Below are 21,084 nucleotides of genomic sequence, written 5' to 3'. Positions count from 1 at the left end.
TAGCATGATAGTGGGTGTGTTTTTTTGTTTTTTGTTTTTGTTTTTTTTAAATATTGGATCTGTAACTAACTAGCTGTATTACTACTCCACAGGAAACTGTTGTGCTGAAAGGAAGAATTAGCTGGTCTTTCAACCTCATTCTTTTTACTGAGAAGAAAAATCACAGAATTGTTACCATGGGGAGAACAGCAGTTAAAGGTAAGATTGGTGGTTTTATCCAAAAGGGAAGCAGAAAAAGTAATCTCTTAGGGTTATACCTAATTCAGGTTGCACCTCTCTGGTCCAGCATGGTTGGGACCTGACAGATCTGGAATAAGAATTTGCCAGACCAAGGGAAGTCCAGGGATTCTACCCTGAGGTAGCCTTGCTCCCGAGGCCGTGGCCCTAGCCCAGGCTCTTTGTGGCTGCCCTGGAGCTGAAGCAGGATTGCCAGAGGAAACATGCCCTGCGCTGCTGTGGGGAGCCAGGAGACTGTGGACTCTGGCTACAGTTTGCCCAAGTGCTGCTGCGGGGCAGTCATGGGGCTCTGAAACTGGCCTCAGCCAGGCTGCTGGACTCTGCTCTGGTCCTGGCCTGTTTTTATGTACCCTGCAGCTTGGTAGCTCCAACATGGTACACTCTCATCCTGAAACAAGTTGTCAGATGAGAGTGTACTGGGTTTGAGAGGTGCAACCTGCATCAATAATTGCTGTATTGTTAAATTGAAGTAGTATGAGAATGTCTTACTGAACTTGGTGCACAGTAAACTCTTTTATATCCAGCATTCTGTTATCTGGAATCTCAAATAACCGGCATTTTAACCACAAGTAAATTTTTGTTATATTTTCCATAAGTACAGTATAGTGAAAGTAAATACAGCAACTACAGTATAAGTTTACAGTGTACAATACTACTGTTGGTAAATAAAGTACTCTGCATGCATTTTTTTTGTTTTAGTATCTAATCTTGTTTTTCTTTAGTGTTATGCATTGCTAGCTGTACCTTTCTGTTATCCAGAGTATTTAAATATCTGACAGCCTTCTGGTCCCAGAGCTGCTGGATATGAAAGAGTTTACTGTATGAATCAAAATTCAACCTTAATTGAAAATATTCTGTACTGTTGCACCCCCAAAGCACTGTTATCTGCTGACAATCTGGGAAACCAAGGTCAAGAAGAAAATTTAAGCACGCATCTAGACAAATTGTTAAAATATAATCATTTATAGGCGCTAACTGGTGTGCAACTTCTATGTAGTTTATCAGTAGGATATTGTATAATATGCATCCAATTTTACAACAGCAGACTGCATCTCAACTGTTTTTCAAAAGCCCATGTCGACAGGATAAACTGTTTATTCGATGTAGTTTAATGTCCCTTCTATGCAGTGGCATTCCCTCCAGTCACCTTGTCATTTTTTGCAGCATCTGGGGTGAAAAGTTACACTGCGTACCAACTAAAGGTTGAGGTTGGGGCAGAGTGACTGAAAGTCCAGGCATGAAATGAAAATACAGCATCTTGTGCAGAGATAGAACTGGTGCTTTTGAACTTTAGGACAAGTAGCTCTTCTCTGTAGAAGATTGCCAGGATTTGTGCACCTAATTCATGCTTTCCACCTTTACAGCCCAATTGCATTCTTTGTAGTTTACTACTTTATAAATTGAGTGGTGGCCTGTGTTTGAGTGGTCATCTATGATGACTGCAGTTGTCCGTGTTTTAGTTACATGAGCTGATGTAGGGCATGTGGAGGAACCTTATTTCTGGTACGGCAGGCTTCTGCCCTTGTTGTTAAAGTGCTGCAAGACAGGTCCTATTCCTGACACAGACAGACAATTGGGATGGGTTGCCTAGAGAAGAGCAAACGCTTGTTGAAGATGAAGCAGGGTGGTTTTGAACAGGTCCATTGTACCAGATTTTAGCAAAGCCCTGATGGGGAAGGGATTAGCCAGCATCTCCTCTTCTCCCCCCAACCCCCTTTGAAATACCAGTGACATGGGATCACTAAGGTGGATAAAAGGGCCCAGATAGAGTGCCAGGTGCATTAGGGATAAAATATATCCCCCCTCTTCTGGTTGCTAGCACAGGTCTTCAAAGAGATGAGTCATCTTGTTGAGAACTACTCCTCCACTTCTGAGGTGCAGCTGAGACCTTCTGTGTGTGAGGGGGAAGTAGTATTTCAAAGTGGTGGCAACTCTGGGTAGTGTAAGGATTATGAGCAGGTTTTGTACTGTTCAGGTACAACCATGCTCATGACAAACAGGCTTATTGTGTGCTCACCTCATCTGTGTGATTAAATAAGAGGGTTACTGGTTTTGTGTGGGCATGAGGGACAGAGATCACCTAAATTAATCACAAGTTTACCTCAGAAATTATCTTAAAATCATGTATAATCATTTCTCCATAAGACTCCATTAATGCCTATTGGCAACTGCCATAACTGCCACTCTGTGTTTAAAAATTCAAAACCTGGTGCAGTCTTCTGTCAGGTGCACTGTACCTGAGGAGACCTGGCCTTACCATGTACGGTCATCCTTTTGGAACTTTTTGAATAATAATGAGGACTGCGTATATAAGGTTGCACCTCAGCAGCATGCTCACTCACTCTCTCCTGATAACTCTTGAGAGCCACAGAGCTGAAATCACTTACGTTGCTGGCATTTTGAGCTGCAGCCGCTACCTGAAATTACTTTCCTGTTGGAGGAGCCTTGACTTTTGTTGCACCACTTGCCATCCTGAGAGCCCAGCATTCGAGAGAAAGCCGCGGAGTCAGCAACTGCTGCTTTGGCGCACCCAACACCACAGCATGCCCCCGTCCCACCGCTGACTGTTGTCTTCGGGTGGCGTCATCTGGACCTGCTGCCTACAAGTGCCGCTTTTTGGTGCCATTGCTTCTACAGAGGGCCTTGCCTGACGCTGCGCCAGTGCGGCAGGCCTCTCAACTATTGGCTGTATAATAAAGGCCTTGTGCCCTGATTCCAGTCTTTTTAAAGCCGAAGACTATATTCTTTTAAATGTTATAATTATTTGTTTATTATAATGTTTAGTTGGCAGTATTAGTATAGGTAGGCTAGCTAGTCTTAATATAGGTATAGATAGGTATAAAAAGTAGCATTTATGTAATTTAATTATTATTTATGTCGGGATAACTACCTGGTGTCAGGCAAATGCTGCGCCATATACCCCAGCAGCGGCCCAGCACACCACTGACTGTGGATAGGCTCTGGCCTAGCAAACCAGAAAACCTAAAATCCCTCTAGCGTATAGAGCCAGATATAACCCAGCAGTGGTTCAGCACACCACTGACTAAGGATAGGCCCTGACCTAATTAGCCAGGAAGCCCAAATACAGCTCATACAGAGCTTTTAGGGCATGTTAGCCCGATACATTAAAGGTTCTTAGCCTGCCTAGGGTAACCAATCCCTATATACCTCTCGTGGGTACAAAGCAATCTAGCCTGTCTCAACCAGATGCATGTTAACTAATTTTTCAGTTATTCCTGACAGCTGATTACTGTGACCTCTGGCAACCAGATTGTCAACTGTTGCTGATAGTAAGTTACCAAAAATGAGTCTTATGTCCTGCATTTGTTACTGTTGTTGTTGTTGTTGTTGTCTTTTTGTATTCTGTTGTTGCATGTAAAATAATAAACCGCTTTGATTCGTTCCAGTTTAACGTTAACCTTGCACTCTTCGTTGCGTATCGATCCGTGGGCATAGGCATGAACTGAATCAGTGTCTGTCTGCCCTTACCCTCACGTTACATCTGGGTTATTCCGGCCAGGCCAAGGCTAGCTGAGCCCGCTTCCGTAGAATATCCCCACGAGGCATTTAATTCGGCCACCAATCTCCCATTTTTTCCTTTCCTCTCAATTGCCTTGACAGGTGGCAGAGGGAAAGACTCCTCAGAGGAACCTGCCTCACACATCGTAAGAGCTAGCCAAGGAGGATGCCTTTGAGTCCCTTGTTAGAGTTGTGTCTTGAATCCACAGATGCTGACTCTATGGGTGTTGCAGGGCTGGAGCACCCATGAGGGGAAAAAAGATGCTCAGCACCCACTGGTTGGCCTCTCCACTTCCATCTGTTAGTGCCTCCTGCCAATGGTGGATGCCACTGAACAGCTTGTCATTGTCTCCCACTCTGTCTTTAACACATGCCCAAATAACTGATGAGAGTGGGTGAGTGGCGCAGGAGCAGGAGGTAGGGTGCGGGCAGGTGTGGATGATGCATGACCCAGGTGCTGGGAGTGGAAGGGGTAGGACCAGGGGCAGGACCAGTGGACCACACTTACCACCTGCTCAGATGCTGCTTTGCATCTGAGCCGGGCCAGCTACCTAAGAGACCCTGGCTGACGAAATGACTTCCACTCCCTACCTAGGCTTGGATGCCAAGGTCACGAATAGCTGAGCATGGGCAGGGAGTGGAAGCTACCACATCCCTAGTCAGGCTCTCTGAGGCAGCCACCAGGAGATGCCTTAGAGCACCTCCATGCTTGAGCTCTTGCCCACCAGGGTCAGTGGCAAAACATGGAGCTTGGGGCAGGTGTGGAGGGAGGACAAAGCACTCCCCACTCCACCCTGCCACAGGTACCATGGGGTGGGGAAATGGTTACAGTCCTGGGGCTGGATGTGTGTGTGGGGGACGCATATGACATGGCCTTTAGATTGTACCCCCCTTCACTTACAGGGAAGCACCAGCTGAATATGTGACCCTCTTGGAGAAGGGGCAGAGAGAGAGGTGCATTGGGGCATTGCAGGAAAAGGTGGGGTGAGGGTGGGGCCTAGGATTGATGGGGGGTGTTGAACACCCTCTGGAAAATCTGGAATTTGGCAGCTATGCAGAAATTTCACAAACAAGTCCCTAGGAAGAGTCTCTGCAAATCTTGATAGACTAACCCCCTATGTATTATTCCCTTCCCCCTAGGGCATCAGAGGAATGGTGTTGGGAAAAGGCTAATGCATACTTTAAAAAGCAATGCACTGTTTTCATGTTGTCTCAAGAAAATGTTATAAGACCATAGGTACTCTCCTACTCACAGGTATCGTATTATTGGTCAAGAAACTGGTTCTTCTGATAAAGGAGTGGTTTTTTTTCTGAAGGCTTTCAGTGTGACTAAACTGGAGTTCAGTATTAGAATGGGCTATAAGTGGTCACCAGCATTGTCCTAGTTGCTTCTACCTGACCCGATCCTCAGAGGAATTAGCCTTCTTGGTCAACCCTTGATCTTGGTCCCCAGTGGATCATAAATCAATGAAGAAAGTTTGGGTCAATCTTCAGTTGTCTCTGATTTCCTATGTGATGGATGTGTTTACTCTGACTTGTTTTCTGATGGATGATATCACCAGAAGAATCTTGTGACTGCAAATTGCAGAGTGGTCCTCCACACCAACATGCCATACGTAGTATCTGGAAGGTGTAGTCTGGGTAGATGGAATTGCTGAACCATGGTTCCATTTTTTTCCCCCAAAACTTGGTCTTCCCAGAAGGCCGTCCCAGTCAGTTTTGCCTCATCTTTAAGGTTACAAGTCATGGGAGATCCAGCAGGACTCCATCTCCAAAATCATTCTTGTTCAATATGAAATGGCTTTGGAGGCTTTGTCCATTCCAGAATCTCTCCAAGTAATGGTAGTGACAGTTCCACTTGTATTTTATGTGAAATGCAGATTTGCAGTTTCTTTGGTCTCTAAATATCTAGCAGTGATGATGCCTGTAAGAACACCAACAGCCTTCAGATGAATCCCAAATATATTAGTTGATTTTTTGAAGGAAATTCTATTTAGGTAAACTGGAGCAGGATGTGTAACTCTTATCCCTGTGTAAGGATATGTGTACACACCATCTTGGGGTTCACTTCTCCTTTTCTCCCAAGTTGACCTTATTGCCTTTTTTTTTTTTTTGGTCTGGATAGTCATTTTTATGTAATATAGAAGGAAATGGAAAATAGGATAAAGGGGAGAGAGAGAGAGAGAGAGTTTCTCCTGTAGTCAATAGAGTAGAAACCCAGAACACCCTTGGGGTTTGCAGCTCAGTAAGGGATTACTGGCTCTCCATTCTGTGTTCAAGACAGTTGATCATATTTTCATTCTGAATTTAGAACAGGGAGACTAACATCACATCTCTGGGGGCTAGATGCATATTTTTTCCCATGTTGCTGAAAAAGTTAGCTCAAAAGGTTACATTGGCAATGGTGCATGAAAATAGCTGCTCATCTTTGCTATAACTGTGGTTAGCGCACTATTAAAAGAAATTGACTGCATTGTAAAAAAGGAACTCGGTCACCATATGCTCTTTATAATCAGAGCGACAGTTCCCCATCTTAGTTATGAAATTTCAAGCTGTTCTGAATATAATGCTATATTTTAAAAACACTTTTATTACTGAGAAAATAGAGACTACTTGAAATCCACTGCTTTCGTTCCAGCCATATTAAACTTTCTGTATCTATTTCTTGTCTTGGAAAAAGTCACTTTCTTTTGTACAGGGTGAACAATAACCTATTCTCTATCTCTGCCCGAGAGCAAGACAGGACTTAGTGACTTATTTGTCCCCATTCTCTTTCACTCATTGCTTGTCCTCCACTGGCATAGCGTATCAAAAAGAAGGTGTCTGTTAGATTTGTTTTCTTCAGCTATTTTCTACCATTTCGTCAGGGAGAGAATGGAGTCTCAGTTCTGCCTCTTCCTTGCTTCTGTGACACGCAAGCTATGTGATCTGCTTTATTATATTGGATTGTGCTTGCATTTAACTTTCCAAGTAAGTATAAAAAAATCTGTCAGAAATCTAGATACAGAACTGGCAATTGAAATTTAATTAGGGTCCTAAATGGAAAAGAGAATTGAATGTCCTGCAGCATAATGGTTTTCTTAATCTTTATAAACGTAGCAAAGCTCTGAATAAAATCTATTGCAGGTAGCTCATCTATTTATGGGCTTTTTTATTGGTAACTTGTCTTGAGTTAGGCTAGCTTGAGAGCAGTTAAACTGAAATTTTCAAGCTGCGTAGAATGGCTGTGGTAGAAGCTGAGTAGTTGTACTCCCATGTACCATAGCCTATAGACCTTGGCAGGCCAGCCAACTTGACTTGCAGCACAACCATGCTCAAGTGAAGGGATTCTGTGGGAGGATGGGACTTGAGTTGGGGCAACACATTATGGTCTGAATTCCCTCTTCTGTGAATATCAGCTCTACTCATTTTATTCCCCCTTAGTTTTTCTTCATGTATAGGGCTTCTCCTTGTGGTACTGGTACCTGAAGTAGGGTATAGCTGTGTGCTCCTTATGGGTTTCGCTCTGTTCTTCAACCAACAGTAACAGGAGTACTATTTATAATTTTTTTTTCTGTTTTTGTTTCATTTTATAGGGACACACCTAAGATTGTCAAAAATGACTAGTTTGATCTTGGGTTTTCCATTTTTTGTGTTGCCAATGCGACATGATTTAGAGGGTCTTGAATTTCAGAAGGTTGTGTGCAGCATGTTGAGCATCAAGACCTTTTCTTATTTCTGAAATAAAAAATCACTAATGTTTTTTGAAAATCGTAGCTCAACGGTCCAATATGGTCTTAGGCCTAACATTCTCTTTCAAAATACAGAACAAAATACAAACTATTTGAAAATAAAGGTAAGTTGGGGTTTTTAAAATTTTGGAAGACATTAGTTTATAGCCAAGAAGCATTCTTCACAGAACTCTTTTTTTCCCTTACTTGTACCTTTATCTTGATGTTAGTTTCTCTCTTAAAATTCTGGTACAAACTAGAATAAGAATAAAATGTCCCTTTTCATGTCATACTAAAATATATAAACAAAACTCTGGGGTTAATGGAATGTGTTTGTCTTGAGAGTTATACTTAAAAGTGCTCCATGTTAGACTAATTGTTATGCTGGACTTCATTATGATGGCGCTGTTAACTCTGTTATGTAATCGCATTTTGTCTTGTAGATTCAAAGAATGTAAAAAAAGAGAAACATGGAAAGAGTCAACAGTCAAACAACACGTCTTTAAAAAATGGTAGGTATTAAACTTGTCAGGTTATTAATCAGTGTTTAAGTATAAATAGTTTGTGTTGTCTGAATTTCTTTGACACCTCTCAAGCAGTTATTTACAACTGGGGTGCGTTTAAAAAAAGAAGCACATGAACCACTTAACTTCATTAGTGGGCAATGATTTGATACTGCATTTATAAGTGTCTATGGGTAAAAGTACTGACTTCAGCATGGTAGTTCAGTTGAGCAAAGAGTAAATACTAATTGCTTACATAAAGACCAGCAAAAAAAAAAAAATGCGTGGAACCCAATTTTTTCTAAGATGAAGTCTTATGTTGTTGGGATAGGTATCGGGGTAGCTAAGTTAGTCTGTATCTTCAAAAACAACAAGAAGTCCTGTGGCACCTTATGGACTAACAGATATTTTTGAGCATAAGCTTTCATGGACAGACCTGCTTTGTCAGATGCGTGAGTGGGCGTTCCAAAGGAGGATCTAAATTTATAGGCTGTCCTTTTCATGAGCCTATAAATTTAGACGCTCCTCTGGTACCCCCACTCATGCATCTGACAAAGCAGGTCTTTGCTCACAAAAGCTTATGCTCAAAAATATGTTAGTCTATAAGGTGCCACAAAACTTCATGTTGTTTTTGTGTTGCTGTTTTTACCTCCTTCTTTAATACTCTCCATATCTTTTTTTTTTTTCCTCCCAAAAGTCTCCATTGTTGTTTCTCCCTTAACTAACGTTTGCCGCAATTGAAGAGAGGAGCTGCAGTAATTGTGCTGAATCTATTAGTGCTAAATAGGCAAGGAAGGTAAAAATAATATCATGCATTTGTTCTTCTGTGGAGAAAACTGGAAAAAAATCCAAGTGGATTGTTTGAGCCCAATTAAAAGTTCAGAGAATTTCCATTTGCAGTTGTTTCCTATGATTTGAAATACAAATGAATACCTTCACTCTTATCCAGAAATGCTTTTTCATCAGACAATCTGTCATTTGGAGTGAGCGGGGAAAATTACTTTGCTGCTGTGTAATGCAGCTGTGTTCCATTTCTTAAAGCTGACCCGTTAACCTAGCTACATGTCTAAGGGTGTGTCTACATGGGCACAAATCTTGGAAACAGCCATGCTAATGGCCATTTTGAAGGTTACTAACGAGGCGCTGAATTGAATATTCAGGATCTCATTAGCATTAGGATGCTTCCGGCCGCGGCACTTCGAAAGCACCCGGCTCGGCATGGCTACAGGGGGATCCTTTTTGAAAGGACCTTGCCCCTTTCGAAATCCCCTTATCCTGCTCACTGATAATCCCCTGTGCAGCTGCGCTGAGCCACGCGCTTTTGAAAGCAGCGCTTTCGAAGCGCTATGGCCGGAAGCGTCCTAGCGCTAATGAGGCGCTGACTATTCAGTTCAGCGCCTTGTTAGTAATCTTCGAAATACGGCTATTTCGAAGATTTGTGCTCATGTAGACACAGCCTAATAGGCAAAAATAAGCATTCTCAATACATTGCTGCTACCCTCTCTTCTTTACCAATTAACAGAAGGGTAGGGCACCCATCACAATCAGAGTTTCTTCATCGAGTGTCCCTGTGGGTGCTCCACAATAGGTGTCGGGCTCGCCCGGCGCTGCAGATCGGAACTCTTCCAGCAGTTTCTCCTGGATCGCGCATGCACCACCGCGCGCCACTCCCTTGTGCGACCCCGGCCACGTGTGCGATCCAGTCCCCGCCAGTTCCTTCTCAACCACCATCGGCTGCAGACAGAATCCGCTCAGGCTACGGCCAGAGTCAGATTAGACAGTGTTTCTACGTGTAAATTGTTGTTTCTTTTTTTTCAAAAAAAAAAAAAAAAGAGAGAGGACAAAGAGAATATTAAAAAAAAAAAAAAAAAAAAAAAAGGGGAGAGAGGAGCGGAGAAGAAGAGTGGATGTGAAGGCCAGTAGGCCACCCGCTGCCCTGCAGGCCGGGGTCCGCGATTTGGGTAAACAGGCACGGATGAGGTGCTAAGTACCCTATTAACAGTAAAAGACTCACCGAGATGGCTTCTTCAGGCTTTAAAAAGCGTGAGGCCTGCCGTGAAGCTATGCCGGCCTCCGATGGGCATAGTGAATGCATCCGATGCCTGGGGGAATCACACATTACCCAGAAATGTTCCCACTGTGCTAAGCTCACAGCCAGGGCAAGAAAAGACAGAGAAATGCATCTTAAAATGCCCTTGTTTGATAAGGCCCTCCAGCCAGACGTGCCGGAGAGGCGATCAGAAGGGCCCTCTGGGTTCCACAAAAGGAAGGCAGCTTCTCTGACCCCCTTGGCGCAAAAACGGAGGAAGCTCTCCCCAGCTCGATCCCTGCCGCCGGTCTCAGCGAGTGGGACGGGCGGAGCACACAGCCCCCAGCCGCATATTCAGGCAAGCGGCACCGCAGCAGCGCACGTGGCAGAGGCTGAGCTTCCGATTACGGAATAGCCGGCACACGCAGCGCCTAGAGCGGCGGCCAGGCCAGGACAGGAGCCGGGGACACCGCCACAGGCGGCACCGACACCCACGGCACCAACGGTGCAGGGCCAGCAGGCACGGAGCCCGCAGGCACCGGAGGACGTTATCCGCACGGCACCGCAGCTGAGCGTGCCGAGCGTGGCGCCTACAGCGGGGCCGAGATCCCCGGCGTGGCAGGGGGCGGTGCCAGCCCCGTCGGGAGGGGAAAGGCAAGAGCAAAAACCCGGCACCGCAGCCCTTCTCTGGACAGGGCTGCGCTGCGGCTAACAACAAGCTCTCCCCCTGTGCTACACACACTGCCCAGAAGGCCTGGGTCTCCACCGGCCTATCCAGAACCTCCTTCTCCATTCCTCCAACCAATGTCACCATGGCTGGGGCCACCTTCGCCCTTTCTGGGATTGGATCTGCTGGAGTACTATCACAAACCAGTGTCACCGCTATCTGTGTCATTGCGGAGGTCTCGCTCTCCCAGACATCGGGGGTACACACCCTGAGAGTGGTCCAGGTCTCCGTTCTCGGACCCGTGCCTGTGCTGCCATGGTCGTTCCTATCATGCTGGACACGGACACCCCAGGCCTACACCCAGGGGCAGGTCCCCCCCGGCCAGCCAATACCCCCGTGGATGCTCCCGGGTGGGGATGGAAACTCAGTTATCTCAAGGGAAGTTAATTTTAGAACCCCGAGACTTTCCTTCGCAATCCTCCAGCGAGCAGGTACACCATCGACCGCAGGAACCTGAGAGTTTGAGGGAGGTTTACCCTAGTGGTTCCTCCTCATCCTCCCCAGATGAGGCCATGGCCCCCGGGGATGTCGCTCCCCTGGATGACCTTAAACAGTTTCAGGAGCTGTTTAAAAGGGTGGCTTTCACGCAAGGCATTCAAACGGCAGAAGTGCAGGAGAAACATCACAAACTCCTGAAAAATTTGAGACCCCTGGCTTCATCCAAAATTGCTATCCCGCTGGACGAAGCCATTATGGAGTCAGCCACTATCATATGGCAGACTCCGGCCTCTGTTCCATCTATGAATAAAAGAGCGGACAAGAAGTACTTCTTCCCGGCAAAGGGCATGGAGTTCCTCTTCGGTCACCCACAACCGAACTCACTGGTGGTCGAATCATCCCAGCAGAGGTCAAAGACTTCTCGGTACAAATCGGGGGGATCGGACAAAGATGCCAAGAGGCTAGAGCTGTTTGGCAGGAAGGTATATTCCTCTTCCACCCTGCTATTGAGAGTGGCAAATTATGCGGCACACCTAGCAAACCATAACTTCGATAATTACTCCAGGATTACTTCTCTCATGGATTCACTTCCGGAGGATAAGAAGCTGGTGTTAAAGGCAATTGTGCAAGAGGCCTATGCCGCTTCGAGGACGGGAGTCCAGATCGCCCTGGATGTGGCAGATACGACGGCACGCTCAACGGCTACAGCAGTGGTCATGCGTAGAGAATCCTGGCTCCAGGCATCCCGAGGGATCTACAGGTGAAGATCATGGATCTTCCCTTCGACACGCAAACGTTGTTTGCAGACTCAACCGACTTGGTCCTCCACTCCAATAAGGACTCGAGAGCTACACTTAGAACCCTGGGTATTTATACCCCTCCATATAGGAAGAAAAAATATTACCCTCAGCAAAGACGTTACCCGTACCAACCACAGCGTGCGCAGTATCAGTGGGGCGATGACCAAGGGCGACATCAACAGCAGCAACAGTACAGAACTCCCAGGCGACATTCCCAACAAAGCCATACACCCTCGGGACAGGCCCAAAGGCAACAAGTTTGACGGGCATGTCGAGGGCTGCACTATCACTACCATAGCGCAATGCCACTCTCATCTCATGTTCCATCATCGCCTCAGACGGTTTCACTCCCAGTGGCAAAAGATCACCGTAGACAAATGGGTGCTGGAGATCATAGCCACGGGTTACGCGATCCCCTTCCAGTTGCTCCCACCGACGAAGCCTCCCTCCAGGCCCCACCTCCGGGATGCTGCCCACGAGGCGAGGCTCAAACAGGAGGTGGACCATTTTATGTTCATAGGGGCGGTGGAAAGAGTGCCGGAACAATTCAAGGGGAAGGGGTTTTATTCACGCTACTTCCTCACAGAGAAGAAAACAGGAGGCTGGAGGCCCATCTTAGATCTTCGGGGCCTCAACCGCCACTTGCGCAAGCAACATTTTCGGATGATTACAGTCGCTTCCATACTCCACAGCACTGGATGATGGAGATTGGTTTGCAGCCCTCGACTTAGAAGATGCTTACTTTCATATAACGATCCACCCGGCACACAGGCGCTTCCTCCGCTTCATGGTCGGCAAGGAACACTTCCAGTACAGGGTTCTTCCGTTCGGCCTCTCCTCGGCCCCCAGAGTCTTTACCAAAACCTTGGCAGTGCTGTCAGCCTACCTGCACAGACAGCGGGTATTCATATTTCCATACCTGGACGACTGCCTACTGAAAGGAACCTCGAAGACAGAGGTCCTACGCATGATACGCGTCACAGCGGACACGTTTTCTTTGCTGGGCCTAGTCATCAACCTCGCGAAGTCAAAGACCGACCCCACACAGGACATAGAGTTCATAGGGGCACATATAAACTCTATCACAGCAAGGGTGTATCTGCCCGACGCCCGCTTTCGCACCATCAGTATGCTGGTGCAAGTCATTACATACAGCCCCACAGTGCCGGTCTTGACGTGCTTACAGCTGCTGGCCCATATGGCGACAGCAACATTTGTGGTACAGAATGCCAGATTGCACATGCGAAGCCTACAGCATTGGCTGGCGAGCACCTACAAACCGGCATCCCACACCGTTCACAGGGTAGTGTCGCCCACGACAGAGGTGTGCAGATCCTTGGCGTGGTGGGTAAACCCCAAGAACTTGCTAGCAGGGGTGCCCTTTCACCAACCACAAATTTCTATTTTTCTTACTACCGACGCCTCCCACATAGGATGGGGAGCGCACATTGGCGACAAGGTGACGCAAGGGCTATGGTCCCCTGCGGAACAGTCACTGCACATAAACATACTGGAGCTCAGAGCAGTGTTCAACGCCTGCAAACACTTTCGAGACCACATACAAGGCAAAGTAGTCGGGATCAATACAGATAATACCTCCACCATGTTTTATATAAATCGACAAGGAGGAGCCTGATCCCGTGCCCTATGTGCGGAAGCAGTTCGACTGTGGAACTGGTGCATCGCCAACAACATTACGTTGAAAGCCTTGTACTTGCCGGGTGCTCACGTGAAAGCAGATCAGCTGAGCAGGCGCTTCGCACTCACGCACGAATGGCAGATCCGCGCCGATCTGCTACGACTGATCTTTCATACATGGGGGTTTCCCCAGATCAATCTGTTTGCCACACAGCACAACAAGAAGTGTCCCCAGGAGTGGGGAGGGGGTCCCTGGGGGACGCATTCATGATTCCATGGAAGGGCCCCCTACTTTACGCGTTCCCCCCCACAGCGCTTATCCACAAGGTCTTGCAGAAAGCCAGAAGGGAGAGAGCTCGCATGATACTAGTAGTCCCAACGTGGGATCGACAGCAATGTTTTCCCTTGCTTCTGCGCATGTTGGACCACCCACCGCTTCCCCTACCGGTGGTGCCGGACCTACTCACGCAGGCCCAGGGGTCCATAGTGCACCTGAACCCTCAGAGCCTGCGCCTACAAGCATGGCTAATCCATGGCTCAGCTCCTTAGAAAGCACATGCACGGAGGGAGTACAACAAGTCCTGGAAAGTAGCCGAAGGACCTCCACCAGGAAGACTTACAAGCAGAAATGGACTCGATTCATAGCCTGGTGTTCCGCCAAACAGTTAGCTCCCCTTGCCGTTCCTATACCAGTAATACTTGAATACTTATTGGACCTCAAGAGGGACGGACTTTCATTATCCTCGCTAAAAGTCCACCTTGCCACTATATCAGCCTTTCGGCATACAGAGGAGGGGCCCACGGTATTTGGCCATCCTATCATTACCAGGTTCTTGAAGGGGTTGGTAAACCTGTACCCCCCTCGGAAACCGCTTCCGCCATCGTGGAACCTGGACCTGGTGCTCAGCACGCTCACGGGTCCACCTTTTGAACCATTAGCCACGGTTCCCCTAAGTCTTCTTACGATAAAAATAACCTTCCTCCTTGCAATTACATCAGCTCGCAGGGTCCGTGAGCTTGCAGCAGTGATGCCAACGCCGCCCTGCACAGTATTCTCAAAGGACGCGGTAACCTTACGGCTGCACCCAGCCTTTGTTCCAAAAGTTTCATCAGAATTCCATCTTAATGAGCCAATAGTTTGACCCTCATTTTACCCGAAGCCTCACAGCTCCAGTAAGGAGGCACGCCTGCATCTCCTGGATGTGAGAACGGTGTTGGCCTTCTACATTGACAGAACTAAGTCCTTCTGGAAAACGGACAGGCTTCTAGTCTCTCTCGCTCCCAGGTCAAAAGGAGAAGGTCTCTCTTCACAGAGAATCTTGAAGCACATTGTATCCTGTATAAAAATGTACTACGAACTTTGAAAGACTCCTTTGCTGGCCCCGCCCAGGGCTCACTCCACCAGGGCGGTGGCAGCGTCAACAGCCGCCTTTAAGGGCATTGCGTTGAAGGACATCTGTAGAGCGGCGACCTGGTCATCCTATGACACCTTCACCAAGCATTATGCCCTGCCTCAGGTATTCCAAGAGGATACCCACCTCTCGACAGCAGTCCTCTTGGGGGCAAGCTGCACATAAACCGATTACCCACCTCCTTACTTGGGTTACTGCTGGGTAGTCACCTATTGCAGAGCACCCACGGGGACCCTCGATGAAGAAAGAGAAGTTACTCACCGTAGTAACGATGGTTCTTCGAGATGTGTCCCCGTGGGTGCTCCACCACCCGCCCATCCGCTCCGCTTCGGATCTCTGTCTAGTGTTTTTCAGGAGCATTCGAGGCGGTTGGTCAAGGAACTGGCGGGGACCGGATCGCGCACGTGGCTGGGGACGCGCAAGGGAGCGGTGCACACTGGCACATGCGCGATCCAGGAGAAACTGCTGGAAGATTTCCGATTTGCGGCGCCGGGCGAGCCCGACGCCTACTGTGGAGCACCCATTGGGATACATCTCAAAGAACCATCATTACTACAGTGAGTAACTTCTCTTTACTGAGCACACGCATTACTCCTGGGGAAGTTGTGTGCTAACAAAAATTCCATGGATGTTGTTTTAAAACTTCAAACATTTTGTCAAAATAACACAATATAATCATAGCAGTTTTAGTTATTTTGGTAGTTTATTTTAAAATACGGTAAACCTTCAATTTAACGGACTAATGGTGGGGAAGGGGCATCCATTAATGCCCAAAGTCCATGATATGTGAATGGTTTTACTGTATGATGATGCACTGACCATTCCAGCCCACCGCTCACTCCTGTCCTCTGCTCCTGACTTCCCTTCCCTCTCCTGCCCCATTCTTCCCTTCACACCTCCATCTCCCTCTCCCAGTTACTAGGAGAGGAGTGGAACGCCAGCCTGGCTCCTTCCGCCTCCTGCAGCTCTCACTACTGAGGCTCCTCCAGCCACCAGCTCCGAGCTGCCTGCACAAAGGGAAAGCATGGCTGCCTGTAGCCTGTCAGCAGCCTCCAAATACCATGGCTGCTGCTAAGCACCATTGTAGGCAGATGGCAGCTGGGTGCCGACATGCTTCACACACGAGGGGTTGGGTGAGGAGAACTCCTGCAGTTCTCCCGCCTCTGCCCCCGGTCCTCTGGCGCTGGTGGCCCCAGCCACTCCTCCAGCCCCGCTGGTGGCTCTGGCATTTATTTAGGAGGCGCGGAGTGGGGCTGGCATACAGTGACCATTATTTCCGAAGTCCATTATATTGGGGTCTGTTAAATCGAGGGTTTACAGTACATCTCGTCAAGTATGTTGTCAACACAGATGAAGAGAAGATTCCTCCCAGGAGTAGAAAGTTACTGAAAAATGTATGATAGGGTGAGAAGGTTATTATTTTTCCCCTATCAGAGATCATTGACCCACAGCAAAAAATCAGTTGGGAGCTACACATGGCCCTATGGAGGTTAGGGGGAAGCTCAGGCTTTGGCTTCCTAGTACTTGGTGATTATGGGAGACTTAAATTATGTAGATATCTGTTGCAAATGTAACATAGTAGGCCACGGATTGTCTCAAATACCTTCCAAAACTTTTTAGATTTTTTTTTTATTTCAAAAGTTAGAGAGAGCTATTTTTCTAGAATTGATTTCAACAAATAGGAAGGAACTGATTAGAATTTGAAAGTGGAAGGCAGCTGGGATGAAAGTGGTGATGAAATAGTAGAGGTCCTGATTCTAAGGAATGGTAGGAGGGGAAACAGAACAATAAAGACAATGGGCTTCAAGGGGGGCAGGTTTTAACAAGCTCAGGAATTGGTAGGTAAGATACCACAGGAAGCAATTCTCAGAGGAAAAACAGTTGTCAGCTGGCAGTTTTTCAAAGAGACGCTAAGGGGACAAGAGCAAACTATTCCACTGTGAAGGAAATATAAGAAAGATGGCAAGAGACTATGCTCGCTTACCCAGGAAATCTTGAATGACCTAAAAAATCAAAAATGAGTCCTACAAAAAGTTGAAACTAGGTCAAAATTACAGAGAATGAATATAAACGCAATTATGTAGGACCAAAATTAGAAAGGACAAAATGAGATTAAACTAGCTATAGATATAAAGGATAACAAGAAAACATTCTACGAATACATTAGAAGCAAGAGGAAGACCAAGGACAGGGTAGGCCCGTTACTCAATAAAGAGGGAAAAACAATAATAGAAAATGTGGAAATGGCAGATGTGATTAATGACTTCTTCATTTCAGTTTTCATCAAGAAGATCGGTGGTGATTGGACACCTAATATAGTGAAGGTCATTAAAAATGAGTAGGCTCAGAAGCTAGCTTGTTCTTTTCCTGTTTTAAAGTTAGACAAATAAGATTTCTTCAAGTTAGCAGGGCCTTATGAAATGCATCCTAGGATACACAAGAAGCTGACTGAGGAGATAGTTGAGCCATTATCGTTATCATGGAGTATGAGAGATTCCAGAAGACTAGAGAAGAGCAAATATATTGTACAGCTATAAAAAGGGAAATAAAGACAAGCCAGGGAATTATAGCCCACTCAGCTTAAATTCTCTACCAGGAGAGGTTAATGGAACAAATAATTGAGGAATCCATTTGCAGACATCTAAGGGCATGTCAGGGTAGATCTTTCAGAGTTTGATTTTGTGTGTCTGGTAAAGACTCGCGAAATCAGTCTCTCTGAGATTGGCAGTCAGAAAGGCATTTGTTATAGTCTCACATGACTCCCCATAGCAAACTAGGGAAATACAACATAGATGGAGCTACTGTAAGGTGGGTACCTAAATGGTTGGATAATCATTCCTGGAGCATAGGCATCAGTGGTTCACCCTCATGCTTGAAGGGCATAATAAATTGGGTTCTGCAGAACTAGTTTTGGGACTGGTTGTGTTCAGTATCTTAAGTTAATTAGATAGTGACATAGAAATTATACTTGCTAAGTTTGTGGACAAGAAAAAGCTGTTGGGGAATGCAAATGCTTTTGAGGCTAGGCTTATAATTCAAAATGATATAGGTAAACCAGAGAAATGATCTGATGCAAATAGGATGAAATTCAATGCAAAATACCCCACTTAGGGAAGGCACAATCAATTGCACACATACCAAATGGGAAGTGCCTGCCTAGGAAAGAGAACTGTGGAAAGGAATATAGGGGTGTTCGTGGACCACAGGCTAAATATGAGGAAATAGTGTGATATTATTGCAAAAAAAAACAAACAAACCCATAATTCTGGGATGTATTATCAGGAGTATTGTAAGCAAAACACAAGAAGTAACTCTTCTGCTCTACTCTGCACTGATTAGGCCTCAGAGTATTGTCCAGTTTTGGACACATTTCAGTAATATGGACAAATTGGAGAAGGTCCAAAGAAGAGCAACAAACATTTTTAAATGTTTAGAAAACATGACCTATCATGGAAGATTGAAAGAAGTGGGATTGTTTATCCTGGAAAAGAGGAGCCTGAGGGGACAGTACAGCTTCCAAGTATCTTAAAGGCTGATACAAGAGGGGGAGAAAATTTAATCTTCTTAACCTCTGATGATAGGCCAAGAGAAAACGGGCTTAAATTGCAGCAAGGGAGGTTTAGGTTGGACATTAGGAAAATTTTTCCTTAACTGTCAGGCTGGTTAAGCACTGGATTAAATTGCATAGGAAGATTGGAGTCTTCATCATTTGTGGATATTAAGAGCAGGTTAGATAACTGTCAGGGATGAACTAGACGCTAGATGGTTGTTTGTCCTACCATGAGTGCAGGGGACTGGACTTCATGACCTCTTGAGTTCCCTTCCAGTTCTGTAATACCACAGATCTCATGGAGAAAAGCCACTTCATTCTGGTGCAGGAATTTCAGGGTTTTCACTCACTTCAGACCTAAATTCTCTGGTTATAATGATGTTGAACAGTAAAGGTCACCAGGACAGATTTAAGCCTGCTCCTATCGCTAAGGGCTCCAAACATGGTCTTGATGAGTAGAATGGTAGACACCCACTCTTCCTTGTAGATGCAGACTGCTAACCAACAAACAGTGCTCTCAAAATATGACTTTGTGAACTGGAGACATATGTCTGATGTTGCAGACCAGGTGCCTGAAGCCATGGGGGAGGCATTTTGGGCATTTATCACCAAGGATTACTTGGTGACTGTGATGTTAGTGAATTTTTACAATATGTATAAAACCATTTCTGTAATCACTGTATTAAGTTTGCACCAAATGAAAGCTGATAATTCACTGCATTTATTTATGCTACTTGTATATCTGTACCATCTTTGTATGTAAAGTTATAGGTGTTGGCTCTATACCTGTATTAAAAATGATTTAGAGCTAAGGATTTTCAGTGGAAAGTGTGATCACCTCCCCAGTCAGGTGACATGGTTTGAACAAAGGAACAGACACCCAGATGTGGAATCCACATCTTATGGAAATTGATAGTTGGCCACATCCCAGATGACAAGTCTCAATGACAGAATGCCACAGCAGGCAACCTGATCAGGTGATCTGCCATTGCCTATGTGAAGAAGCAAAGGCTTTTCCTTCCATATGGCAAGAATGTACAGGTGTCCCTGGCAGTGGCCATTTTGTTCTTCAGTCTGCATGAACTAAACCTTTGTGGTCTGGGAGCCCAACCCTCAGAGGATGTATTTCAGAGACAATTAAGAACAGCAGCATCTACCATAGCCGTGGCCTGCATCACTAGCTTTAATTGATGTATTCAGTGTATCACTTAAACAATTTTTCTCACCCTATTCTTTGTTTCTTTATTAATAAACCTTTAGATTTTAGGTTCTAAAGGATTGGCACAGTGTATTGCTTTGGGTAAGATCTATGTATATATTGACCTGGGAATGTGGCTAGGCCTTTTTGGAGCCTGGAAGAATCTGCGTGGATTTGATGAAATAGATCATTCAAAATGATATAGGCAAACTGGAGAAATGATCTAATGTAAATAGTGTGAAATTGAATGCAAAGTTAATATTACTTTCACATGAGTGAGGAGGGTTACTGGTTTGGGCATTATGAGCAGCTGGAGAATATGTGGGTTTGCTTGTATAGATTCTAGCTGGACAGAGGGGCTGGTAGTGGTACTTTTTGTGGCTTGCTTGGTTTGCCTTACTGAGAAGGCAGAGCCAGCCTGCGCTGTAAGTGGCCTGGTTTTAAGCAATTTGCCCACAGTAGGATCTCTCAGCTTTGCCCAGAAATCTCTCTAAATATTAGTGACTGTTATGGTCCATGATGTCTGTGGTGGATTGTGCAGCCGGAATAATGGCTTTGGCAATGACCATGTGAAGGGAGTCCTGGCTACAGGCAGTGTCCTGGTGTGCAATGGACCATGGAGAGTTTGCTCTTTGGCTGAGTGGTGTTTTTGACAGGACAGATCAGACTGTACCCTACTTCAAGGACACTAGAGCTACCCCATGGATTCTGGAGATATGTACAGTAAAACCCGGACTTACACGCCAGTTGCGTTCCTGGGCAACCATAAGTCAAATTTTGTGCAAGTTGACCTCTGCATGGGGATGGGAGAGGGGCAAAGAGCTAGCCCAGGGAGTTGGGCACCCTGCTGCCTTTGGTTCTCCCCAGGCTGGGGCTGCGAGTGGCAGAGGGGCTTGGCAGCTGTGGCAAAGATGGTGGCAGCTCTGTGTACCCGCTGGCTGGTCTGGCAGCGCTGCTTGTGGCTCTCACCCTGCTGCCTGGTTTCTGAGTCCCCTAGCTTGGGGGAGCTGGGAAACTGACCCAGATCTGTTGCACCTGGCTCCAGGCTCCCTGCTGCTCGCAGGAGCCTGGAGCTAGGTGTAGTAGTGCTGGTCAGTTTGCTGGCTCCCGTGAGTAGCGGGGAGTCGGGAAGCTCACTGGCGCTGTTGCATCTGGCTCCTGGCTGTGCCTGGCTCCCAGCTCCTGCAAGAGTCGGGGAGCCCGTAGCCAAGCGCAGCAGCGCTGGTCAGTTTCCCAGATCCCACAAGCTGGGGAACTTGGGAACCAGGCAGCGTGCAGAGTGCCGTGCACAGTGCTGCCATGCCAGCTGGCTGGTGCACACAG

The 21,084-nt window shown here is 46.4% G+C and overlaps 1 protein-coding gene across 3 annotated transcripts in view; it reads left to right on the top strand.

Moving 5' to 3' along the window:
- The window catches only part of SCML2 (Scm polycomb group protein like 2), a 163,597-nt gene that overhangs the window by 13,154 nt on the left and 129,359 nt on the right, over positions 1-21,084 (top strand). For 2 of the 3 annotated variants that reach the window (XM_074993795.1, XM_074993804.1), the window contains exons 2-3: positions 93-198; positions 7,910-7,978. In XM_074993795.1, the coding sequence (XP_074849896.1) occupies positions 177-198; positions 7,910-7,978 (91 nt within the window). In that variant the 5' untranslated portion in view covers positions 93-176. Of the gene's footprint in view, positions 1-92; positions 199-7,909; positions 7,979-21,084 lie in introns of those variants that run through there. The other variant, XM_074993821.1, reaches the window with a different exon arrangement.

The sequence above is a fragment of the Carettochelys insculpta genome, chromosome 1 (assembly GCF_033958435.1).
Source record: "Carettochelys insculpta isolate YL-2023 chromosome 1, ASM3395843v1, whole genome shotgun sequence".
Taxonomy (NCBI): domain Eukaryota; kingdom Metazoa; phylum Chordata; order Testudines; family Carettochelyidae; genus Carettochelys; species Carettochelys insculpta.
This window is presented reverse-complemented; position numbering and strand designations above follow the sequence as displayed.